Source organism: Carassius auratus, unplaced genomic scaffold (assembly GCF_003368295.1).
Source record: "Carassius auratus strain Wakin unplaced genomic scaffold, ASM336829v1 scaf_tig00003529, whole genome shotgun sequence".
NCBI lineage: Eukaryota > Metazoa > Chordata > Actinopteri > Cypriniformes > Cyprinidae > Carassius > Carassius auratus.
The window spans coordinates 193323-221087 of record NW_020523526.1 but is presented as its reverse complement, the minus strand read 5'-3'; the positions used below and the strand labels follow the sequence as shown (position 1 = coordinate 221087).

At 36.7% G+C, this 27765-nt stretch overlaps 2 protein-coding genes across 2 annotated transcripts; one reads left to right on the top strand and one right to left on the bottom strand.

Moving 5' to 3' along the window:
• The first annotated feature begins 57 nt into the window (after window positions 1-57).
• Window positions 58-14469, top strand: LOC113070222 (choline kinase alpha-like). Its single transcript, XM_026243445.1, has 12 exons — window positions 58-491; window positions 1181-1289; window positions 3552-3605; window positions 7284-7397; window positions 7513-7646; window positions 8399-8503; window positions 8755-8813; window positions 8912-8999; window positions 10513-10621; window positions 10700-10806; window positions 11087-11168; window positions 12590-14469. The coding sequence occupies exons 1-12, from the start codon at window positions 256-258 to the stop codon at window positions 12647-12649; spliced, it is 1257 nt and encodes a 418-aa protein (XP_026099230.1). The 5' UTR covers window positions 58-255; the 3' UTR covers window positions 12650-14469.
• Window positions 14470-20731: 6262 nt separating this feature from the next.
• Window positions 20732-27466, bottom strand: LOC113070211 (synaptotagmin-2-like). Its single transcript, XM_026243437.1, has 7 exons — window positions 27251-27466; window positions 26732-26927; window positions 26128-26189; window positions 25481-25888; window positions 25294-25413; window positions 23517-23628; window positions 20732-21431 (listed from the first exon to the last, which is right to left on the bottom strand). Exons 2-7 carry the CDS (start codon window positions 26904-26906, stop codon window positions 21124-21126), a joined length of 1185 nt encoding a protein of 394 aa, XP_026099222.1. The 5' UTR covers window positions 26907-26927; window positions 27251-27466; the 3' UTR covers window positions 20732-21123.
• Between the last annotated feature and the right edge of the window lie 299 nt (window positions 27467-27765).

The window sequence follows — 27765 nt, the reverse complement described above, 5'->3', positions numbered from 1 at the left end:
CAGAGAGCAGAACGGGTGTGGTCGGATGACGTGAGGTCAAACCCACTCGACTTCAACGTACTGCGCACGAATAAATGCGTCTGAAGCAGTGTGTTCTTTACTATTGTGCGTACGGTTACATACGGCATCAGCTAGCCCCCTTAAATCTGCGTTTAAAACATCTGACAGTTATTAAGCTGCACAGAGAGCCTGTGGTTTAATTCATTGCCTGCAAATTTGAATTATTTACGTTTACACTAGTAACCAAGAGCAAAAATGAAGACTAAATTCATCAATGGAGTGTCTTCCTCGCCTACAATGTCTCTGGGTTTATTGGTAAATGAGAATGTTCTCGAAGTCCAGCCTGACAGTGAGAATGACTGCAAAGACATCATTCGACCGGATGAGCCCGACCACCAGACAAAGCATAAGGCGTATCTGTGGTGCAAAGAATTTCTTCACGGAGCCTGGAAATCCATAGATGAGGATGATTTCCAAATCTCTATTATCAGGTATTCTGAATGTAAATAACTGTGACATAAATGGTTTTAAGTTACTTGTGTCAGAGACGGTGTTCCGACGATTTGTGCTACCCTGTCAGATTTAAACAAATGGTAGCATGATTCGATAGCGTAAAGTGCTACGTTACCTATAAAATTTAGCTTCCAGGATGATATTAATAAGGTGCGATGCTTTATATGTACACATAACTTACCCCCCAACCCTAAACCTAACCTTACAGTAAGATGAATATAGTGTTGGTAGCATATTTAATAGGTATCATTAAAAGTAACGTTACTCGGAAAGAGGCGACACACTCAATGAAATCGCGCGATGTTTCCTTTCATAAAATGATTTTGTACCGCAAGTTTCGCTTTCCTAGATCAGAAGATAATAGAAGATTGGGCAATTCTACAGTAATGTGCCTCATTGTTCCATGAACTGTCTGTCTCAAAACCGAGTGAGCTGCCTAAACAGAAGGCACTTCCTAAATAATATATACAGAATGAATTAAAATGCAGGGACTGTGTCTTAAAGCCTAGTTATGTGCATTAAACAACGTTTTGGAAAAAAGAAAATAGAATACAAAAAGTGTGTGCAGAATTTCTATGCATTTTTAATGAATCTCAAAACGTTTTCATCCTGATTCATTGTAAGAATGCAGTTATTTTCTTTTCTAACCTTTATATTTTGCTTCTAGGGGAGGCCTCAGCAACAAACTGTTCCTCTGCGCTTTGCCAGAGAAGCAACCAAGCATTGGAGATGAACCACGAAACGTGCTGCTTCGCCTGTATGGACAAATTCTGCAGGTGTGTTGGTAATTTCTTTTTACTTGATGAAATGTTAAAGTATGAGTTAAGTGCCATATTGCATAGTCAAGTCTAATAATTTGCAATAAGTAGCAAGCCTATGTAGTAGCATTCTTTATTTGTAATTTTAGTATTCAAAATAATATTATCAACTTGATGCTTAGTAAGATCCGCTCCCATGCCTTAACCATTTCAACCCCAAGTTTTACACAATATATGTTAACTTTTAAGATGTACATGGCAGGTTTTTGTGTTATGTTCCTGTAGTAAGCTGGGAAGTATACATACATGCATACATACATACATAAAGGACATGATTGCCAAATGTTAAATCTTGCCATTTAGTCTGAAACTAGGTATTGTGTATCTAGGATAATTTGAATGGCAGTAATTTCAGTTTAAACCGTTAAAACAATTAAGCAGTTTATTAATTTGTGCGTTAAACTAACCAAAAATAACTTGTAATCATGGTTTTAGTGACTGTTGTGAGATATTCATACCTAATTTCATTCGGCAGAATGAGCATTAAATCGCTCCTCAAACAGAGATTTTTTCTATTTGTGTGTGTTCCCTCTAAATTTAAAGAGGCAGTTTTTATTGGGTGATGTACCTCCATCGCTGTACTTGCGTGTCTTCTTTGCCGTAGGCTTCCCAAAGGAGCGTGCCTTGAGCACTCTTGTTTCCAGGTGATCCCAACATAGCACTCACGGTACAGTATGTGATCCCTGAAGCCACAGCATTGTCTTCAAGTTTATGAGCATCGCAGTCTTTAAAATCTTTGAGAACTAAGCTCACAATGTGCTCTCTCTAAAGTATTTTCTGCCTCTTGTCTGCTTTTTTTCAACTCTTTGTTACTCCTTTGAAACATATTTAGATGCTGTTTACATTACCAAAGGAGTTTCGGCAGTGAATTATAAGATATTTTGGTGGCATTCTACTTTTTTAATAGAGTAACGCTTTAGATTAGGGAACACATATTCACTATTACCTGAGAGTTTTCCCTCGGTGAACTCCTAATTTGATGCTTAGTGATAGTAAGGGAGTTGTTGTAGTAGTCATGTTTCAGTATAGGGTAGGATTAAGGGATCTAGAATATGGTCATGCATTAATATGTGTTTTTTATATGTATTAATAAACAGCCAATATGATAGTTATATGCAGTGAATGATATTCCATAGTCTTACCTTTAAAATTTCGTTTGTTATGACATATCAGTAGCATTATGATAATAGCAGCCTTGCTTATAAAGGTCGTGCCTTATGATTATTGTTCATGTAATGACAAATTTTTAGCAAATGAAAATATTTTCTGTATTTTTTTATTCGTATTAATATATTTCAAGTAAAATTTAATATATAAAAAAATATTAGCTATATTATATGACAGATAGGTCAATATTTTCCTAAATTTAAGTAAGCTGTAAATGCATGTGAAGTGACTGAATGTTCCCTTTGGGCTTTGGTATTTGATTTTTGTAATGATGAGTAGCTTTTAATCTCTGGATGTTTTTAATAAAACAGCCGTCACAGAGCTTGTGATGTCATACCTGATGAGGAGTCAGTAGGTCCACAGTCCAATCAGGTGTTTAAACGTGGAAAAGCATTGGTTGAAGTCAAATGACAAATTCCAGAGTGTGTGGACTTTGCTACACAGTGATTCACAAATGAATCTCATTTAGGCATTTTATATGAGTTAACTTGCACCAGTAGTAACCTGTGCTGACCTTTATTTAACTAGACACACTTTATTGCTGTCACTAGCATTCTCATTGCTCTTGTGAGATTTACATAGTGTTTATTACCATGGACACCAAACCCTTTATATATTTTACTTGTAATGGAGTATAGCATTGTGTACTAAATATTTGTGCTTGGTATCAATGGAATTTGTTTTTTTTATAGTTGCTGTTATAAAAGAGTTTGATATTTTTTCTCGCACCTGTGGTTAAAGAACATTTTGGGTCAGCATCCTGTAGAGTCAAACCTTTGCTCAACAGGCCATACATTTCTATCTCTCAAGCCTTTCTAACACTCTATTCCTTTTTTTATTTTTTATCACACAGTTAATGTCTTTGTTTAATGCACATTCTTACTGTGCTGCCAAAGACACCGTCTTAATAGTTCATAGTGGGTGACTGTCCCTTATCAGGAAAATAACTCTGTCAATTAATTTAGCTGTTTTATGAAGATGGTTAAATTGATCTGTCACATAAACAACACCTTGTTCTCATGGATAGTTTTTTGCTTTTTCTCTTATTGTTAGATGTCCTGTAATAAAGGGGATTCCAGACAATCAAACACAGAAAATGACTTTCAAGTAAGTACAATTATCTAAGTTCTGTTTTTCTATTGTTTTTATGTAAGCAGAATGTGTCATTGTAGACTTGTGTCTCTATAAAAGGTTTTATTCCACATCATGTGACATGTTTTTAAAGCAAATATAAGGCCAACAAGAATACAAATTCTTCAAAGCATTATAGTTAAACTGCTGATATTGTATGATTACCTCCCATCCCAGCATTCTCAAAGGCCAAGGGACAAGCTATTTGGGTCATCAGAAATGTTTTGTTTGGAGCCGTCTCAGTTGACTTGTGATTTCAAACTTTTAGGTCAAAATTTTCCATGAGCTCTCAGGTTTATTATTGTTACATTCTCGTATTTTAGTATATTGTCTTTGGTGAAAAAAATGATCAGTTGGGACCGCTATTTATAATGCATCACAAAATAATTTTGTTCACCATTTTTGTCTTGTTTTTTGTTGTTGTTTTCTTTAGTAACAATATAAAATAATTCTTAAAACAGCATGTTCTCATGCAAAATTGTGTTCAGTTAATACATCTTCAATTGAGTTTATTTTTCTTACCCCAACTTAAATTGAACGATTTTAAAGTTATAAAGTTTATAAAAATGATATAAAAAAATAATTATTCTCTGAAATCAATTCTATATTATACAATTTTGTTTCTCCAGTAATATCATCTTGTTTTAAAAATATTTAAATATTTGTACTCAAAACGAGGATATTAATTATAATTATAATACATTATAATTATATAGTTATTATTATATTATAATTAATAATAAGATAATTAATAATAAATTCATATTCATATCTACATGGCTCAGAACTGAGAACAGCACTGAAACGCATCACCTGACATACTTGAAACTTTTCCGAGTTGCATTATTTGTCTGAGAGTCACATAGCAGTGCATCCTATTAGAAGCTTATCCCAGCATTAACCTCGCTGTCTCGGTTCAGCATCACCTGTCTGGCCTCTGCAAATTTAGTTTCTGTCTGTTTTGCATGTGTAGTTTTATGTGCATTTATCTTAGGTGCATCCACACAGGGCTGTCAGCAGTGCTACTGTTTAGGTGGACTTCCCCTCCTCACTGGACATGGATAACAGCTGCATGTAGATACTACCCTTGTGCTGCTGTGAACCGATCTGCTTCAGTAATCCTGTGATTATGCCTTGTGTATTAACAGGCACTGGAAAAACCCAAGCAGCTGCTGCTCAGCGGTCACATGGCTATTGCTTAGTCAGATAACAGGGTAGGGAGGGAGAGAGAGAGAGACTGTTTAAAACCTGAAAAATGCTGGCTTTGCAGGCAGCATATGAAGGTTGGAAGGCATGAATCTAATGTAACCGATCTTTGAAGGCAGTATTGATTGATGTATACAATGCGCACTGTTTAGCTATTTGGTGAAATGAATAAAAGGGCCATCTAATGGAGTGATTAAAAATTAAATAGATTCAATTTCCCCTTTTTACCAAGAAGTAAGTCATTTAAACCATGTCGTCATTTAAATATTTGGTTATGTTTGAAGCTCTTTTGAATTTGTTCTAGGTCAAAGGTGCCCAGCCCTGTTCCTCGAAATCTACTGCAGGGTTAGTTCATTGCCAACCCTGATCATACACACCTTTCTGTAATTATCAAGTGTTGTTGAAGACATGAATTATTGTTGGTATAGGTGCATGAGACTAGGGTTAGATTTCCAGGAACAGGATTGGGTACCCGTGTTTATAAGAAATTAGACACACCTGCTTGTAATTGTCACGCAATCCTAAAGGCCTTTATTAATCAGGTGTGTTTGATTAGGGTTGGGACTGTGTACTGCTGAACAGTTGCCCTTAGGGCTGAAGTTGAATTGTCTTGAAGCACATTCAATTATTTTTAGGAAACCTGTCTGAAACCAGTTTCTGTAGATGTTATTTTCGTATAAGAATGCTGTCTGTTAAATCATTTGACTCACTGGACAGCAGACCAAACTTAAAGTGCCAGACATTTCAGAACAAATTTGAATAAAGCGCCTGTGTCATTGTCACATACTGTGTCACATATTTTGAATAAAGAATTAGAAAACTCAGATTCTCCTGATACGTTTCTACTTCCAAGGCGAGCCAGTGATGGTGTTTCCGAAGTATGTTTAGAGGAAGTTTCATTTCCTTCCAGGTTTTTCCATACAGATTATCCTCCAATGGAAAGGCCATAGTGTTGTGTTTAATTTCTGAAAGAGACGGATGTTTTTTTACCCTGCAGGTCAGCTGATATTCCCTCAGCAGGTTTGTTGTGCAATTGTGTACCCTTCTTGCTCAATGTCAAACATTGGGATGAAATGAGCTCAGTGCTTTTACCTGACCTCTTTAAATTGAGCTGTAGTTAGATAAAAGACTCCAAACCAATGCATTATATGATTTTAATTATTAGTATTTAGCAAAAGATTTTCTGTTGTTTAAATATGATACTAAATAAAGGAACACCTTTGCAATGCGTGCTTAATGCTGCCTTCAGCTGCACCTGGGAAACTTGTTCCTCCGAGTCTCGTGTTCATTATTATGTCATGACACATATTCATGTTTGAAATGGAACACGAATTAAACCAAATAATAACTATAATATCCCTACACCTTGTTTCTCCGAACTTGGCTTCCTTTCACAAGTGAAACACAAAAATATAAATCTTGATTAATGCGATTAATGAATTGAAAATATCAAACAAAGACCAGAAATTGAAATTTTTGAGTATGATCTTTTCAAAGAATCAACTGATCCAGTTTATGAATCACACTGATCTGGTTCCTGTTAATTGCTTTTGTGGAAGTAAATAACAACTCTTCCTCAGACAAAGTTACTGCATGACTTTTATTTTTTTCATTTTGGAGATTGGCAGCCCAGTTCTTAACCACTTTCATTAAACTGAAAAGAGTTGCCATGTTACTCAGCAGAGAACGTAGGAGTTTGTCAGTTTTCTTTCTGTGTGCTTTATGCTTATCATATTAGTACGCCTGATTGTGATCAACGCTTTTGCACAACATTGTCACGAGACGAATGTCGTTCAAGTTAATGTTAAAGGAAAACCTTTTTGAATCTTCCATGATTGCAACATCAGCCCTATCAGGTTTGGAGTCCTAAGGCAATTGTTCAAAGTACAGCATTCAATGATTGATAAGTGGTAAATATATAATCTCTTTGCCACATATTTTTAGATAATCTCTAATAGAGAGGAACGAGTAAAAGCAGAACTATAATGTGTTTTGAAAAATGTAGGTATCTTGCACAAATACTTCCCCCACATGGGATGGGAGCTCTTTCAGTTCTGTGTATTAACACTTGGCAAAGCCTTGTCCAAAAACAGGCTTAATGTCATTGCTAGTTAAGCAGCCACAATTAATGACTGGGATGTTTGGCAAGTTCTGCCTCGCTCAGCACAATTGCCTCTCTTGTTTTTTCCCCCATTTATCTCACTTTGTTCCAGCACTGCCCTTGAATTTGCTTCTGCCCATCACAACTGTTACAAAATGGCTGGCTTGTAGATTGAACTGATTTCAATGCAAAATTAGCATCTCAGTTTTGAACTGAGGGACTGAAGATCCAATCAGACTAAACTAAGCAGGGTTTCGTTGCAGTCTGTGTAGGTTGCTGACCGATCTTGGTAGTTGATATCATTTGTTGAATGTCTAAACTGTATCCGTATGTTTTTATTTTTGCAGGGAGCTGATGCCATGGTACTGGAGAGTGTGATGTTTGCCATCCTGGCCGAGAGGGAGCTTGGGCCCAAACTCTATGGCATTTTTCCACAGGGGAGACTGGAACAATATGTCCCTGTGAGTCTTAAAGTTTGCTGCTACGATGATTGAGAAGATAATCTGGATGTGAAAACATGTGATTTGACACTATTGCTTATGAATCCCTTTCTTGCAAATTGCAAAATGTTTGCAGAGTCGAAAATTGTCCACAGATGAGCTGAGTGTCCCTGGTATATTTGCTGAGATTGCTGAAAAGATTGCCAGATTTCATGGAATGAGAATGCCCTTCAACAAGGAGCCAAAGTGGCTGTTTGGCACCATGGAAAAGTGCGTGATCATAAAACATCTGTTGAATTATCACTTGTCCTGTGCTGAAAACCCTTTACCTAATTTGGCTGTTCTGGTCAAAAATAACTGGCCTTTTAAAAACTGCTTGTAAATTGTTATGCTAAATAATAATCACTAAATCATGGATTCAGTCTTTTTTTTATTATTAACTAATTTTCTTTCAATTAGCACAGGTTTGAATTTCTTTTTTGGAACTTATTAATTTTAGGAAGATATGAGCTTATGAATCTGTATTTTTAGTGAATGTTTTGTAGACTGGCCATTTTTGACTGTGGGAGCAAAGTCAGTAGGTTTTAGTCCTATGTGATAACATTAACTAGCATTTTCAGGAAAAATAAAAAATGGCTAGAACACAATATGAAGGTTAAGTAAAGGCTGTCTAGTTCGTTTAAATTTGTAGAAATGTTCATAGTGGGTGGGGGGAACTGCATCCTTACTGTCGGGATGTTGACAGGATTGAGCTTTTCTGGTGAAATTCAGTCTACATGTCAACAGTATAAAAATAAAAACACGATTTATGTAAACCAGGTTCCCTGGAAGATAAATTTGTACTGTTTTCTTGTTTCCTGTCTTCTGGAAAACCCAATAGTCTTTAGCATTTCCACAGGGACATAAATATAGATTACCAACATTTATCATCTCATACTACTATATGAATTCTCCCTTTAGCTTTCTTAATTGCTAAAAATAGAAGACTTACTGTCTGTATTTGCCGGTTTTCTACTGCACAGGTACATGGATCAAGTGCTTCAGCTCACCTTCACCAGGGAACTCCATCTACGCAATTTCTCCCGCCTTTTGAGCTACAACTTGCCTCAAGAGATGGACAGTCTAAAGTAAGATCTTTATTATCTTGATTATCCCGCACAGCAGTGATTTCACTTCTGTTTTAGGGGCACTGTCTTCTCGTCATGAATTTCCAGCGTGGTTTTTATTAACGTGCTTTATCAGAACCCCTGGAAACTGTTCACACTTTAAGAGATTCGAGAGTGACTGATAATGTATTGACAAATGCAAAAGGTGTTTGGTGACTGTTCATCATTGACGTCTTTTGTATGTTTACATAAATGGCTGTTTGTGTACACAGGTGTCTACTTGAATCTACTCCCTCTCCTGTTGTTTTCTGCCACAATGACTTGCAAGAAGGTTAGACATGGATTTACTGGGACTGTCTGTATTTCATTATTGTTTCTAACAAAGGTCCACCAATGCTTTATCAAATGGTGCTGCCTTGTTTTACACAGGAAACATCTTGCTCCTGAGTGGCCGTGAGAACTCAGACAGACAGAGGCTCATGTTGATTGATTTTGAGTACAGCAGCTACAGCTACAGGTCTGTAATATTCATAGTCCCATTCATTCCACACGATCCCTCACATGCTGTATCAGAAAAAGCATATGCAGCTGAATTCCAAGAAAACAGCCTGGTTTGGTTAACAACCAGATGTTTGATGGGAAATACGTTTTGATCTATTACCTCCCACATCTTTGGAGCTGAATTAAAGAACTTTTTGATTCTCTTTTTTATTCAAGACTGCTCAGTTGTTTCTGATAAGTTTGGGTGCCCCATTTCTAAGAAAGGACCTCTAGACGTTGGGGTTTGGCATTGATCCCACACTGTTGCTAGGTTACTCGCATTCTTGCACGTGCTCAAACACAGTTCTCACAGAGGATCCTCGGGCACATAAGCTCCTGACTGTAACATGTTCTTTTAGGAGCCTGGTTTTGTTAGAAGCCTGTTTCGGCAAGATGACTGTTCCAGTGGTGGGCAACAAGGGTCAAGGCATGCTTTGTTTGATTTCCCATCCTGCCATCCAAGTGTAGTCTCCCAGGGCATAAGTGAGCCATGTTTAGGTCCATTGACAGTGCTTGTCCAGCAAAGTGGTAGGAAATGAAGCCAGGTTTCCCAGCCACAGAGATGTGTGCTTTGTTCAGTTTCCACTGCAGCTGTGAGCCTCTTCACAAAGAGTCTTTTTACAAATGGATCTCTTTCAGTTTGATAAATCAAGAGTCATGTTTTGTCTTTTTTTTGTGGTTTGGCTCAAAACTGTTAGAAACCTTGTGACCTGGCTAACAATATAATTTCAATCGTGGCAACATTTTTGTAGTTGTTTTAGCATGTTAATAGAAATGAGGATGTTAGTATAATTTAGGCTTAGTGGACTAAATCTGCAACACACTTTGCTACTGCAGAGCAAGTATGGATTTGCAACTGCCAGTTAATATACAGATCCACTGTTGTGAGCATGTAAGCTATGTTACTGCTGCATTATTAGGCATACATAAATCCTGTAGCAGATTTAGACAGGTGGAGCTAGGGGAGATCGAGGGTAAAAGACAAACTCTGATTGCACACTACAGGACCAGCTTACAGCGAATGTTGTGCAAGCAATCTGATTGGCTGCAGAATCAGCCAATTAGCATGTGCCATTTAATACGCAACTGCATTGTTATCTAGAGTAGAGTTTCTAGAGTTTTACGACAGACTAGACATTTAAAATCTTCCCAGTCAGCAATAGGGAAATTTCAGTAAATGCTGCACATCAGTTCACAATATTTTAGACCATGAATTTAAAAAATATTACCAGTGTTTGGCATTTGTATTCAGTAATGTATTATATATAAATGTGCTGATCAGCCCTACACATAATTTGAAGCCCATCAGAACCAAATGTATTCATTATTTATTGAAGCTGATCTGAACAGCTTCCAAATGTTATAATATTTATATTATATATATTATATATTATATTATATATTTCTAGATGATCAACACTCATTATGCATTATTATCACATTAACAAATGATGTTGATAGGGTGCTGATCTCCTTTCTTTCTCCCACAGAGGATTTGACATTGGAAATTTCTTCTGTGAGTGGACTTATGACTATACCTTCGACAAGTTTCCATTTTTCATCACGAACACCAAAAATTACCCCACCAAAGCACAGCAGGTTTGTATGTCTTTTTTTAGTACTTTTGTCTCTTAAATCTATGAACCAAATGTCATTGCATTTGTTTTGTTTTCTCAGATGCATTTCTTCCAGTGTTATCTGTTGGAATCTCATGCTGGCTTTGAAAACTTGAGTGAGGAGGACCAGCTGAAACTCAAAGAGGACATGCTAGTGGAGGTTAACAGGTGATATACTTACCTCAGATCTATTTTAGGAAGTTTTACGCACATTTTGCCATTAAATTGTAATTTTATAGATGATTATGTAATATTTTTTTTGAGATTTTGAAATGAGGCCCATTCAATCAAAACAATGAATGGCTATCCATCTTGGGTCTCGTACTGTACTACTGTAATGGATATAAAAAAGACATTTGGACCAAGTCCAGCCCTGATTCACATTTCAAGAGACTTCCCAAACGTTCTTTCCATCTGTACTTTGTGAACTCACTGCCCTCTCATTTAGGTTTGCTCTGGCCTCCCATTTCTTCTGGGGATTGTGGTCCATAATCCAGGCCAAAATATCAACTATTGAATTTGGGTACATGGTGAGTTATCGCAAGAAAACTGTCAAAACTTTCTGGGTGCAGTTGCTAATGTTGAGTTATTACTGAGTTATTCCATTGTACACAGTGCAGCTCTTAGGTAAGACAAGAATTTTATCAACGGGCGATCAGATACGTAAAGATACGGCCTTTGGAATATTTGTACTGACTCACAACCCTTTGAACAGTACACAAATACTTGTGAGGTCAGGGTAGCATGACTGTAAACCTATTGAGTGTGTACCACAGTAATGTTTCACATTGATTTTTTTTAATGAGTTGAGTGTCTTAAAAAACTTAAAAATTAAACCGTAACCATATTCAAGGTTAAAGGGGGGGTGAAATGCTATTTCATGCATACTGAGTTTTTTACACTGTTAAAGAGTTGGATTCCCATGCTAAACATGGACAAAGTTTCAAAAATTAAGTTGTATGTTTGAAGGAGTATTTTTTTTCCAAAATTACCTCTTCCGGTTTGTCACAAGTTTCAGAAAGTTTTTTTCGAGTATGGCTCTGTGTGACGTTAGATGGAGCGGAATTTCCTTATAAGGGCACGTCTGCCGGAAGAGCGCACGCTCCCGTATAGCAGAGCACTGAGAGAGCACAGGCATTCACTGATCAGAGCGAGAGCGTCGCGATATGTTACAAAAGGAGTGTGTTTTTGGTTGCCAGGGCAAGACAACCCTGCACAGATTACCTAAAAAAAAAACAGCATTAAGGGACCAGTGGATGGAGTTTATTTTTACAGAGCATCAACGGAGTTGTGCAAGTGTTTTTGTTTGTTCCCTGCATTTCGAAGATGCTTGTTTTACAAACAAGGCCCAGTTTGACGCCGGATTTGCACATCGTTTATTTCTTAAGGATAATGCAGTCCCAACGAAAAAGGGTCACGATCGTGTGTTGGAACCGCATGCGGTGAGTAAAACTGCTTCAAATATCTCTGCCTCCTTGTTAGTGCGCCCGCCTCCCCTGCTGAAGACCCGGGTTCGAGCCCCGCTCGGAGCGAGTCGTTACTGCTGCTGCTCTCGTTCAGTTTCAGCATTCACAGCTGTCACAGCTTCCAAACGCTCTCAACGCAAAAGCCTACTCGCGCTCGTGATTCTTTAGCTCCGCCCACACGTCACGCCTCCAGCCGGTCGTGTTTTTCCAGGAAAAATCGGTACAGACTATCTTTCTCTTATGAATATAATAAAACTAAAGACTTTTTGGAGATATGAAGGATGCAGTACTACTCTATAGGTACTCAAGATTAACAGGATATTGAGTGAAAACGAGCATTTCACCCCCCCTTTAAGATACTTCTCACAAAAAACAAAAGGACAGTGACACCCAAGATAATAATGTGCATATACCTTGTAGAACTGCTCTTTTATTAATATATATAATTTTTTAATTCTTTAATCATTTTTTCTTACTCTTTATAGGAGTATGCCATGGCCAGATTTGATGCATACTTTGAGCTGAAAAAAAAGCTCATGGTATAAAGGAAACATGCATAAATTCCCAACTGACTGAAGGAAGACGGAACAACGCTCCTACGGTGTCAAGGAAAGAGCGGAGCATATTTTGAATGTTCTTGAAAGAGGATGCATCTGTAGTAATTCAACCGTGCTGCATGGACCAAAATCAATGCAAAGTATATATTTAAAATGTGCATTGAGTGTCCACATATGCTGCTTCTCAGTGTTTACAAGTTTAAGCTTCTCACATTTAACACACCAGCCTAAGCTTCTGGACAGTTGGAGAATAACGTGAATAACGAGGTCATGTGCCAAAAAAAAAAAAAAAAAAAAGCTAAAAAAAGATTGTAGGTCAGAGCTTAGGAGCGCAAAATATTTAATGCAGCTGCAGTTTGATTCACAAGTCACAGAATAGTGTGGCAGAAAGTTCAACTTCATACTAATTTAAACCATGTGGTGTTTCTTATAGCCTAGTCATCTGCTGTAATGTTATCTATATAACCGGTGATAGAAGATGACTGTGAAAGAGTTAAGGTTTCAAAACTGGACCTTTTACCAGAAATTGGTAGACCAAACTGTGTTGCCACTGTGGTTCTGATGATTCAGTATTGTGTTTCCAAGTTCTCTGTTTCCATTTTATGCCACCTTTTTTTGGGGGGGAGAGGGGGCGTCCTTTTTACTTGATGATTTACCTCTTTTCGACTTCTAGTAGATCATGTCTTATTTGATTTTCTAGTAGATCCGCATGATGTGAAGTGACGATGTGAATACCTGTGGGACTGCACCATCTGTGTGCTCCTTAGGAGAGAGATGGTCTGAACAGTGGAAACTATTATGGTGTTGACCATAGTGATATCATTCACCTCTTGTTAGAGGTGCTTGTTTATTTTATAAGAATTTGATAAGTATGAGAGTACCCGCCTGTATATGATTTGATACTGAATTGATAACTGTTCGATATAAATATAAAGCTTTATATCAATCTGTTCTCAAAATAACAGCATTTTATTTTGTACAGTAGTTGGTCCAATTACAAATTTCGTAGTGAGTTTTTTTTTTTAATGCTATACAATTGTTTTACAAGTGAACAATATTTACTTAACGCATTTAGTTTTGCATTTTCTTTGTATAACCTTAAATTACGGTTAATGTTTATTTTTGTCATACTGTTAGTTTGAAATGTAGGTATAGTGAAACAATTGTGTTAAGGCAATCTTACTTTTTTTTGCTAACAGTAACGTCAAAGGCACTTTCTGAAACAGTTCTGTGAAAAACGTTTAGTACTTGTAAATGTAACTTTACTATTATTTTTCTGTAATGGAAAATGTATATTTCTTAATAAGAAAGTTTTATGCGTCTTTATTGAAATAATGTCAGTGGATCTCTTGGCCCCCTCTTTTTTACTGTACTATACTGGTGATCAATTTATGTCTGTTTCACACCACACATCATCACACATATATTAAATCATATAAAATTATATATATATTTACGTTCCTATATAACTGGTCTCTATGGTTCTTGATTTTTGGAACATTAGTAAATGGAAGGGTAAAGTGAAAGTATAATGTAAAACAACAAAACAAAAGAATAATTGAAAAGAATTCCTCTGTATATTAAAATCAGTCGTCTAAACCAGCTTTACTAACTTAAACATGTTAACATCAATATAAAGCTTCTGATGCTTATTCTCTATAAACACATTAAATGTATAAATATAAAAAAATGAGATTTACACTTCTCCTTATAAAAGAGTTATGATACGAAACCAATTCAACAGAATTCAACATTTTGTAATGTACTAATTCATGCTTTGCATTTGTGAATAAAGGGTTGCAAGATTATTTTTGTCTCCATATGTCCTTTTCTTTTTTCTTTTTCAGTCCACTTGGAACTAGAATCTAATTTTATGATGCCAGGGTTCCAAATCTTAATTCAGTGATGATAATTATAAATGTGAAAATTAGTTTATAATGGATGACATAACATAAAATGGCAAACTGAAATGGAATGGAAGAACACTTGTGCAGAAACACATAAATTTACAGGCAAGCTGTTTTCTAAAAAGTAATGACCGAAAATCAATTGTAATATACATAATGGCAGCACTTTTCTAGAAGATTCTCTGCAGAGATTCAAACGGCCGTCCATTGAAACTCTTGCACTTCAACAGGTGTTGATCTACAGTCAGAAAGACGAAGTCACAGGAATAGAATTCAGTTCCATTTTTGTAGAGTGACTGTAAACCTCCGAACCCATAAATCACGTAATGAGTACTGCAGTTAAATGTCTTGCCCTTTGATGACATCGCTATCACTCATCAAAGCTCATTAAAAATTATCTAATTTGTCAAAGTTCTGAATGAATTCTATGACTGGAATTTGAAGCCTGACTTTGAACCTGTTTGACTGGAACACATGCCATTTCATAATAAAGAAATGGTGTCACGCGACAAAGGGCAGGAAATGTTTTGTTTCCAAAACTGCCCTGTAGTACAGTTGTGGGACAAAGGGACAGCTTAAACACCTTAATAAGGTTTCAGCATCCTCTCTTATAGAAGTTCAAGGATGCATGATTCTCGAATCTGAAAATATAGAACAATGTCTATTTTTAGGGTTAAGAATTTCATTTGACCCTTTTCTTTTCACATTAAAAAACGTTTTGTCCTTTCATGACCGTAAAACTGAACACTGATATTCTATAAGTTGGTGCTATTTGTAAAACCAATTCCTAATGATTGTACATAATCTTTTGCAGTTATAAAAGTAATGAGAGTGGATTCGTGAGTGTCGTGCCAGTAAGGTGTCCCTGAGCAGCTGAATTATTTTATTTATTTATTTTATTTTATGTGTGGGAGGAGGGAGGTTTTTGGCTCTTCTTGTCGATGACACAGATGCCAAAGTGAAAGATCTGGCTGTAGTTCAGAAGGCTGGAGATAAAGGAGAGCAGGACAGACAGGCAAAAAAGAAAAAAAAAGAAAAAGGTTTTTGAACAATTCTCGTTTTCAGCCCTTTTGCACATTTTTAAGACACAAGTTTCGCCATTTACAAGATGTTCTGACTTTTGCTGGTTAACACTGTGGTGAAGATTGGAACTTACGTTGAGGATAGGCAAATACAACTATATAATTTATGTGTTATTACAGTAAAATAATATTTTTCTGTGTGTTGATTGAAAACTGTGTGTTGAAAACTTCAGATTTGCCCTTATTTCAGAAGTTGACAGAGTCAGCCAATCAGATTAGAGATTGCCAGATCAAGCAAGTACTTTCCAGTTTGAGTGCAATATTCATCAGCATCAGTGAACTGACTGTAGGTGGTCAGTGAATGTGTTATCTAAGGACAAGAATGGCTTTAGCCTAGTTCTCTGCAAGATAATCAGTTGAGTTTGTTTCACATCTTGTCTAATTTTCTTGGGTTTACGGAGTTAAATTTCCACTTCACAGGTTTTTGGGATTGTGTATTGTTGTGTGACAGAGAATGGAATAACAGAATTCCTGTTCCTGCTTTTAGGCTTGCAACAAAGTTACATTAAACATAACAAGAACAGACAACAGGTTAATTTTTTTTTCTTCTTTTATTTTTAAGCTTGTTAATAATTGCCAAGTGAAATTGAAATATAGGTTTTATATGTCAAATCAGGTGCCCCGGTTTTCAATATATTCAGTTTATTTGTAGACGTCAATGTAGACAATGTACAAATATAATGGTACACCAAAAAAAAAAAGTAAAAAGTAGTGATAGATTTATTTAGCAATTTTATATAGGCTACTTAATTTAATTTTATATTACCACTATATGGAGTCAAAATATATGTTTGTTATTGATATGAACAATGCTGACGAGAGTGATGTAGTTTTGTTCACTGTGAAGCTTACACTGCAATGTATTAAAAAAAAAAAACATATTTGAGACCCTGGACCACAAAACCAGACATAAGGGTCAGTTTTTTTGAAATAGAGATTTATGCATCATCCGAAAGCTGAATAAATAAGCTGTTAGGAAAGGATGAAATTTGGCTGAGATACAACTATTCGAATATCTGGAATCTAATGGTGCAAAAAATCAAAACATTGAGAAAATCACCTTTAAATTTGTCTAAATGAAGTTCTTAGCAATACATATTACTAATCAAAAATTAAGTTTTGATATATTTACAGAAATAAATATTTATAATTTTGACCCATACAATGTATTTTTGGCGTTTGCTACTAATATACCTCAGCAACTTAAGACTGCTTTGTGGTCCATAATAAATTTTGACCATCAGTAAGAAAAAAAGTGTTTTAAAGTTTGTTGTTTTGCAGAACATCACAATTATATATGACATGAGAATAAGGCGTGAAGTTAGGAAGAACGTTTTAAGGAAAACATAATTATATTTTCATAATGATTTTTTTGTTCTCAAACCTTGTCTGTGTAAAAACACCCCTGGCCAAATGCCACATAGGGCTAAATGCATAACATTTTAATAAAACTGTTAATGTTATGGCAGCGGGGGCTTTGAATGTGCATAAGTTATTTTATTTAATCTGTGTTATTTTATTGTTGTTGTTTTTTTTTGTTGTTGTTGTTGTTTGACCAAAGATCCACTGATGTTGATGTGTCTGAATTCAAGCATTTCAGTGGTCTTAAATACATCCTCCTTTACAGCAGATTTAGTTCACAAACAAATGACAGTTTTGACCTAAATATGATTTTTGACACCGCTTCTGCTTGTCAGAGCATGTGATATACTGTAAGAGTAACGATATGTTTTATGAAATGTACTGTAGCAAAAAGTATGATCTTATGCTTTGGAATGCAGTGAAGTAAATTTAAAAGTTACTAAAAATAAATCTACTTCAGTAAAATACAGAAACTTGAAAAATGTACTTAGGTACAGTAACGAAGTAAAGCTACTCCTTTACTGTCCACCACTGGCAGAAGATGATCTCAAAGGGTGCAGAGTATACAAATTGATAAGATCGTAAAGATAATGAGGTGCCAAATTATGAAGAGCTTTGTAGGTAAGAAGAAAAAATTTGTAATGAACAGTACATGATAATGAACAGGAAGCCAGTGCAACTTAAAAAGAATAGGAGTTATGTGATCGAAAGTAGGCCTACATGAACGGTTAACTATCCTAGCTGCTGAATTCTGTATTAACTGTAATCAATGGAGGTGTTTTTCAGGAATGCCAAATAAAAGAGAATTACAATAATCAATCCGAGATGTAACCAATACATGAATAAGCACTTCAGCACTGTGCTGAGAGAGTGAAGAACGGAGTCTAGCAATATTGCGTAAATGAAAAAAATTCAGAACATGAAATATTACTAATATGTGAACCAAACGAAAGCAAACCATCCAGTATAACTCCAAGACTTTTCACCTGGGCAGAAAAATTGACTGAACAATTATCAATGAACAAGGTAAAGGATTGAGTTTTAGATAAGACAGACCTAGAACCCACAATAAGGAGGGCTTCTGTCTTTTTGGTATTTAACTTCAGTCATCCAAATATTAATGTCCTGGAGGCATTTAGTAAAGTCAGGAGGGGGGTGAGAAATGTTATGTCAGTGTGTCATCAGTGCAAAATGAAAATTAATACCATAGGAACAAAAAATACGACCAAGGGGAAGAATATAAATGATAAATAAAAGCGGACCCAACACCGACCCCTGTGGAATGCCATGAGTACCTGAGAAAGGATCTGAACGTGCATTCTTAATCTGTACAAACTGTTTTCTATCACTTAAATAAGATGAAAACTAAAGAAGCGCATTATCAACTATTCCTATGCAAGCCAGTCATTCCAATAATACTGAATGGCTAATAAAACACCCGCTGACTACAATGATATAGCTTGGAATGGGATCATTTTTAATATAACTCCTACTGGATTCGTCTGAAAGAAGAAAGTCATATACACCTAGGAAACTAGGAGGGGGAGTAAAACACAAGCTATATTAATTTTTGTGAGAACTAACCCTTTAACAAGTCTGCATATATTTGCTCAAAAATACAGTAAAAACAGTATAATTATAGATTTGATATACTTACAGCAGGAAATGTACAAAAATATCTTCATGGAGCATGATCTTAACTTAATATGCTGATGATTTTTGATATAAAAGAAAAATTTATAATTTTTACCCATACAATGTATTTTAGCTATTGCTACAAATATACCACAGTGATCCAGGGTCACATATTGTGTTTTTAAACAATAGCAAGAAAAAAAGGAATGCATTCTTCCTTTCCAAGGCCCCAGACTTCTCATACTCACCCCTTCCCCCCAAATCCCATTGTGACTTTGATTAACAGACTGTATGAGGGAAAACAGTTTCCCAAAAAATCTTGACGAGAGAGATGTAATCCCTGATGTAATCCCTGGGAATGGCCATACCCTGCTCATTATGAGTCAAAGTTGTGATGTTCACCTTAATTCACTATCTACTTGTCTACAAGAAGCCTTGGCCAGTGTCTCTGAAGTAACTTCAAACAAACAACCTGGAAGCAGGCCAAAACTAAATAATGTGCCACTGAGACACTCATCTGTTTGAACGGTGGTGGTCTGTTCTCCTTCCAAATGTTGTTATCCTAGCGTCAGGCTGATGATGCAGCCTCCTCAAGAGCTGTGTCTAGCTTTGCAATTTTAGCAGTGAGCCAGCGCTTCAATGGGCTGGAACTGATGGGTGATGTGTGCAACTTTTGCAGCACAAATCCATCTGTGAGACATCCTTCATTATAGACACATTCAGTGCGGAGGGAGATGAGGGGAAAGGAATGGTATCACATGCTTGTTCTGTTAAATCCAAATTGCTGATAGTTTACGGTCATTTAAATATTTAAAAATGCATTGCATGCTTGCTGAATCACAATTATATTGAAGTGGTTTTGTGTCTGTATTTCAGTTGGTCAAACTATTCGTTTGAAGATATCATTAAGCCTGTGTTTGAACTCTATAATGTATGTACTCTAAAACAAAAACATGACCGACATTGAACGTTTAAAAATATATATTCTCAGTGTAAGAGAGCCATCTTGTGGTTACAGTTGGTAGCTTGATATTCGAAAACAAAATACAGCTGATTTAAAGGGGTCATATGATGTTGTTAAAAATAACATTATTTTGTGTACTTGGTCTAATGAAATATGTTTATTTGGTTTACGTTTTAGAAAACACATAATTTTCCACATACTGTACATACTGTGTTTCTTCTCTATGCCCCAACTTTCTGCAATGTGTAATTTTTTACAAAGCTCATCTGTCTGAAAAGCGAGGTGTGCTCTGATTGGCCAGCTATCCAGTGCTTTGTGATTTGCCGAATTCCTCAAACATGTGCCGGAAATGTTACGCCCCTCACCATACTGTGATCAGACTGTGATGTGTCCTGGTCAGAACTCAGAACACTGACAAGAAAACAATAAAACCCATTACAAACTAGGCATTTCTTGCATCCAGTGAGGACATAATTACGTCTTTTTACATGTTGCCTTGCATCAAAATCATAAAACCATGTCTGCATTTGTGATCTGAGATATTACAAACAACAAGCGCTACTCGTCCACTGCTCAAAACTCGCTTTCGAATCATTCGTGGCAAATCCTTTACATATATTAATGTACTTACAGACTTTTGAGTCAGAACAGCCGGCATTGTATTCTTCTCTCCCAGAATCAGGAAACAGTCCTCCATAAAATGTCCTGCACACATCTGAATATTTGGGTTGAACTTTTCTGGAACAGTGTTGTTGTAAATAAAACTTAAAACTTAACCACTGATTTCTAGTATCGTCCTCTTAATGAACAGCTTGTAACACTCCAAAGAGAACCGAAAATTTGAAATCGCATCATATGACCCCTTTAAATTAGTTTGGTAAACACGTAAATGAGGATTCATACATAACGAATAAACGAGTATATATTTCCGTTGGTGTGTTTGTGTATACATACATACATATACACATATATTTGCATTGACATTTTCACAATCCCTAAAGCTTTTTTTCAGTTTATACTTGTAGGTTTTTAAACACCAAAAAGCAGTGGGAGGGAAGAGCATGCTTGAGATTAAATGATACATAATGTAGTTTGAAAAAAAATCAAGGTAAATAAATATCACTTTTGAATTTCATATTTTATTGTACATCATTTCCAGAGATCTCTAAACTAAGCAAATAATGTAAGGACATTTAATTTGAACTTTTAATGCCAGCAATGGTCAGCAGTCAGTTTAAATGTAATTTCCACCATATGATGCTATTAAACACAGTTCATTATTTGACATTGTGGCAAAAATGTTCCTGATCTGATGTTATGTGTACAATGAAAAACTTCATGTATCTCCATGTTCTATGTTGTCAGTTTGTCATGGTTTAAATAAAAAAATATATATTTCTTGACAGCCCTCAAGTTTCAACTTTTCAACCTTAAAACACAGAAAACTCAGAAGTATGGCCTCCTATCTCCGAAAAGGAAGCGTGTACATGTATCAATAAATATTAGGTGTCTTTAGATAAAAATTGAATGCCACTTAGCGATTGGCTGTCGTAGTGATTGCATCATCAGTTTCCAGTGCTCGTCCTCGGAGGTCTTGCTCTTTTTGATGTGGATATGACCAATCAAACGCTTGGAAGACTTCTTTGAAGGCTGAATTTCGTAAACAGACACTATGATGGTGCACTCTCTGATCTGTTGATCTGGCAACACAAAGGTCAGGACCTCGTTGAACACAGTCACTTCCCAGCGCTTCTTCTGCGTTGTACTCTGATGTCGAAGTTTGCAGTGGTTGCAGGTAATGCTGGTTCTGGCATAGAGAGCTGTGAGTTTAATCAACAAACGTTTTAAAAATTATTTAAAAAGTATTTTTTTACAGCATTTATTAATTAAGCTTGGTAAGTGTTAAATTGTAAATACACTATTGTTCGTTGTTGGTTCATAATGAATAAATTTGTACATTCAACTCTTCATTTTTACAATGCTATTAGTAAGGGAGGATCGAGCGGCAACCTCCCGCTCTCTCTCGTGAGGCCAATAAGGAAGTGACTTAAACTGCAATTCATCGACTGGCCGCTTGAGGCTGGCTGCAGAAGAGAGTCAGTCCCATAGACTCCCCATGTTAAAATGCCCAACTTTACAGCAGAAAAAAACATGTTTACAGCCTGGTTCAAAAAATGATTTTGGTCTATATTGCTAATTTTGCCCTTCATGACAACTGTGAGGGGGGTGAATTTTTTTATAACTTATCCGTTTAAATTATATTAAGCCTTAAAGTTCTGCATAATTAAGGGCGTGGCCACTTGAGTGACAGGTGGATTGCCGCTGCTGATAATGCAGTTGCGCTAGGTGGGCGTGGCTTCAGCAATCAGCTTTTTGCCCATTTTCGATTATCCGGGAGAGTTGCGCGGTGACGCGCTTCCAAGATGGCGACGGCCCGCTCTTTCTTTTACTGTCTATTATCATAGACAGTAAAAGAAATGGACACAGCGACCCCATTGGAACTCAATTGAGACAAATGAAGCCCAGTTTTAGCGTTTTTTAGCACTTCCGTTTCTGACGCGCAGACTCAAACGAAGCTTGACGACGTCAGCAACCTGTCTGACAGATGTAAATCTTTTAAGTGACTGTACGTGCAAACTGCCATCGTTAATCTTGCAGAGACGGCGAGCTTGAGCGGGGAGTTCATTATTCTTTAAACGCCTCAGATGTAAAGTTATTCGCTGTCAAAGTGACGCCAAAATGAATGGGAGTCAATGGGAATGCTAACGCAAGTGAAGTTCTGCTAAAAGATGGCAGCCCCCACCCGACTTCAACTTCCGGTCGAGTTCCTTGCCCCTTGATCACACTTATTCAACGCTATTGAGGAGTCTATGGGTGACGTCACGGACACTACGTCCATATTTTTTTACAGTCTATGGGGAGGATACATCGTTACACCAGTAGGTGGAGACACTGGTCATGAGTCATTCGTTCATTAGTGAAGGAAACGCCACCGTGTGCTGCAGCGATTCTGCTGTGGATTTCTTTGGAGTTATTTTAGCTAATACTGGTAATGCTTTGTCTAAGATGGAAGTTATTCAGTAGGAACTTCTTGTTTGTGAACTTTTGGTAAACAATATCACACAGTCGTGCTGCAATTGTAGGTTGGGGGAGTGAATGCAGAGCGCTCTCTCCCACCTTCAATACCATGACTGAAGTGCCTTTGAGCAAGAGCACTCCTCTGTGTGTTCAATGTGTGTGTGTGTGTTCACTGCTGTGTGTATGCACTTCCAATGGGTTAAATGCAGAGCACGAATTCTGAGTATGAGTCACCATACTTGGCTGTATGTCACTTACACACACACACACACACACACACACACACACACACACACACACACACACACACACAACCATATACATATGGCCAAACATGTTTCCACGGCTCCAGAGTCCAGTGGCGACTTTACTCCTACAGACTTTACACCAGTCGGTTTGGCATTGCACTTGGTGATGTGAGGCTGCTCCAAGCTCCTGCCACACAGTTTGTGTGCTGGTTTTAATGCCAGTTGAAGCTTAGAACTCATCAGCTATGGAATCAGCTGAGTATTGGTGACATTTTTTTACACACCATGCACCTCAGCACTCGGGGACCCCGCTCTATGATTTTACATGGTCTTCCAAATTGGTGCTGTTCCTTAACACTTCCACTTTCCAATAATACCAATAATATCTAGCAAGGATGATATTTCACAAACTGAACCACAGAAAACAAACTTGAATTCACTGAAGCTTTCCAGATTGACACATTTTGAATCTGGAAATGCAGACTGCAAGCTTAGGTGCTTAATTTTATACACCCATGGTAACTGGTCTGATTGAAACACTTCCATTCACGTAGAAGTATACACTTAATTATTCCTCACCTCTCTCAGTCTTATTGGGATGACATACTGTGTGGATCTTCAACACTCCCACCTCCAGCCTCTGAGATGTAGGCATGTGTTTCAGAGAGAGCAGTGCCTCACCAACCATGTCCTACACAGAAAATATACCAATTGTTCTTCATCTCACAATTTCCAATTTGTTATACTGAAATCTGCTAAGGACTTAATGGCTATACTGGATTATTTTGATTTATCACTGCACATTGATTTTCCTACACATTCTCATTCTTTTACCCTTTATTTGATATGCTCTGTTGGCATTGTCAATTTTTGTATCCGGGTCTGAGATTTTCTGAGATCAACAAACTTATCAAACTGCCATCTCCCTTTCCTAGTGTTTCTTCTGACATCTGTGACTATTTTCTGACGTTTATACACAAAATTCACAATATATTTTAATCTTTTTTTTTCTTCTTTTGCTCCTTTAGAGCCCTATGCCTCTCAGATACCCTGCCAGCTCTCTAACTTTACACTCAGCAATACATCTGTGGTTGAGCAGCTGATTATGAATTCTAACTCCTCTTCCTTTCAGCTAGATTCAATACCAACAAGCCTGCTCTAAAAGTTTCTGCCTTGTCTCATTATACCCATCACTCACATGATAAATAACTCCCTTATGACTGTTTACATACCTACTGAACTGAAAGTAGCTGTGATCACCCCGGTACTCAAAAAACCTGGCCTTGACAAAAAAGTCCTTGGTAGATTTAGACCAATCTCCAACCTTCCTTTTTGTCTAAGGTCCTAGAAAAGGTGGTTGCCACACAACTACAGACTAATTTGGACAAGAATAATTAGCATGAACCATTTCAGTCCAGATTTCATCCTCTCCACAGTACATAGACTGCTCATCTAAGAGTAGTGAATGACCTCCTCCTTGCCTCTGATTCTGGTACACTCAGCGTTCTAGTCTTCTTGGAATTGGAAAACAGTGGCTAAGTTCATATCTCTCAGACAAGCAATAGTTCATTAGCATTGATGAACAAAACTCTTGCTCTGTCATTTTTTTCCCATGGAGTGCCTCAAGGTTCTGTTCTTGGTCCACTTGTTTTTAATCTGCTTCCTTTAGGTGAGATCATCCAGTGCCTTGGCCTTAATTTCCACAGTTAAATTTATTTTACTGCATGGTCCAATTCTGTTTTTCCTACCTATTCTTTAACATCTTGTCTACAAGATCTTAAAGTATGGATGGCTCAAAATTTCTTAAAATTAAACACTGAAAAAAAAATCAATAAAAAAGGCCCAAAATCCTTTGTCTCCTCTCATTTTGACTCTATTAACATTGACTGAGCTATAGTTCATCCATCCCACACTATACACAATCTTGGTGTACTATTTGATTCCACACTATGCTTTGAACCCCATCCGGCTTGTCAAGTCCTCTTTTTTTCCATCTATGCAATATTGTCCATATACAAGCCTCACAAAATTTCAAAGATGCTGAAACACTTATTCATGCCTTCATAACTTCATGCCTGGACTATTTTAACTCAATTGTTATATGGCTTACCAAACAAAGCCCTAGATCGTTTGCAGCTTATTTAAAATGCAGCTGCTCGTTGCCTTACATTTACCTCTATTTGTATGATCGTGCAACTGTATATTTGTATTTGTGTTCATGCTATCTGTCAACTTTATGTTAAGTATCCTTGGGTTTCTTGAAAGGCACTATATAAATAAAACATAATAATAATTCTTGAAAAAATTATTGAAAATGTATTGCTGACAGAATAATTATGATTATTATAAAACTTACTTTCTTGGGTACTTGCAGTTCCTCTTTTAACTCCAAGGGATATGAGAGCTTCATACTGTTCAGGGGAGCACGGGCCTCTCCTAGAATTTCATGTCTTGAGTATTTATCAAAATCCCTAACCTAAAACAAACAATCCAAAGTGAATTAATGCATCACCATAAAATAAGATGTAAGGTCAATTACGTACCTCAAATCTAACAGTGACTTTTGATACTTCCTCTTCAGCCAGAGTGCAAGAGAACTGATCTCCAAACACAGGACTGCAGCTCTTCTTCACTAAACGTGTCTGCCATTCGTCCAGAACACACTGCATTGAACCTTGCTCCTCATCCTCTCTTTCTGCCCACAGCAACCGCACCCAAACAAATGGGTCCACACTGTGACTGAAGTCTCGCACGGCTAGATCCTGGGCATCCAGCACCGTTACCACCAGTCTGGACTGCAGCTGATCGTAGAACAATGAAAAGCGTAGAGATCCCTGGATGTTCTCCTCTTCCACATCTGCTATGCTTGCTAGATCTAGACTACTGCCCAGGTTAGTGTAAGAAGTGCCAGGGGACAGGCGGTGGCTCAGTTCCTCATTAAGAACCTCCATCTGATGGACAGAGTGTGTATCAGGTCTAATTTTCTAGCATAATCACATAGTGTTATTGGCTATTTAGAAATACACACATGCGGTTGGCAACCAAAGCAAACCATCTGTGAAACATGTTTTTCATCCATTTTGTTTGATCTAGGTCAAAGCAAGCAAAAACGAAGCAAGCAAGCAAACAGTACAAAATGGATGCATTCCAGGTTATGAAGATAGTGATGGCTTATGTAAATGAATCTTACCTTAGCGTCATTTGTTTGTGTAGCATACTGAAAACCTCCGCTCCTAGCCAACAGGCCATCTGCTAACAAAATATTCACTAGAATTAAATGTAGATAGATATTTAGCATTATATATTTTTTTATGTTTTTGAAAGAAGTCTCTTATTCTTATCAAGGCTGCATTTCATTTGATCACAAATTCCAGTCCAGTTTAGTGTCACATGATCCTTCAGAAATCATTCTAATATGCTGATTTGGTGTTTATCAATGTTTTTTGTTAAATACATTTAAATTTTTAGATGAAAAGAAAGTTCAAAAGAGCAATGCATTTGAAATAATCTTTCAACATAAATTTCTTTACTCTCCCTTATGATCAACTTAGTTTATCCTTTTTCAATAAAAGTATTAATTTCAAGTATTCAACGACAACAAAAATATCTTACTGTCCCGAACTTTTGAACAGTACTGTAGATACAATAAATAATGTCATACCTCTTATTCAATACTGTGCATCTAATCCACAAAATCTAAATGGTTATCTAAAAATACACCTGTTCCTAATAATATAATCTTGTGTATTAGGTCAAATATAAAAATCAGCCATTTCTTTTGCATGGTAACTTACCAGGTCTTTGTGAAACAGGAAACCGTGTGCAGTGGCGGTAAATCTGCCATATCAGAAGGCAGAGGGCTATAAGGAAAAAGACACCAGATATGCCCAAAATACTATATTCTAATTCCTCGGAAATTGACAGTTGAATTTCTCTAAAGGACAAACCCAAAACGGCAAAGAAAATCATGTCTTTTTGCCATGGACAGGCCTGGAAATGAAGGACATAAAGTTACTTTTTGCTGGGTTTACTTATATTGCTAAATATTCCTATTTAACCTGACAAGAATCAGATTTATATAACATTTACTGTACTATCAGCAATATAGTGTTTTTCATAGTATATATAGTGTTTTTCATAGTATATAAAGTATACAATACATAGTTCCTGAAGTATTTGTTTAACAATATGTCTATTTCAAGAGACTGTTCGGGGAAAGACAACTACAAGGGTGTATTCTCGCAGGTTATGAAGTACTAAATTTATTTTATAAAAATGAAACAAAATAAAAGAACCAAAGGCAGAAACCCTACCTTTTTGAGCTTTAATTTTCCTCCATTAGTTCCATTTTGTTAATAAACTACGAGCGGATCAGACGTAGTTGAGAGCGATCACCTGACAGACCATCAGCAAACACAAGGGCAAACCTGTTAGATCACTTGTTCATTCAGGTCTTATTAAACAGGCTTCGTCTGTGCTGCCTTCATGAATCTACAGCTGAAACATAAGATGGATACGATGTGTTTCACTGTCAAATGTAGAACTGTTCTCTTCTTCTTCTTTACTATTACAGTGTGCAAATTCAATGGCCAGTTTATCACGGCCTGTATCCAAATAGCCAAAGCTTGTGAGATTAGATAATTGCTTATGAAAAAGAGTGTCAGTACTGTAGACCATTGTTCATTTACTTGAAAGGCTGCATAAGAAAACAGTTGTCTTCAAATCTGTTGAAAGAAATAACCACTCTGCCACCAAGAGACAAAACAATTATTAGAAAAGTAAATCAGAATATTCAAAATGTTACTAAATACAGCTTTATTCATACATA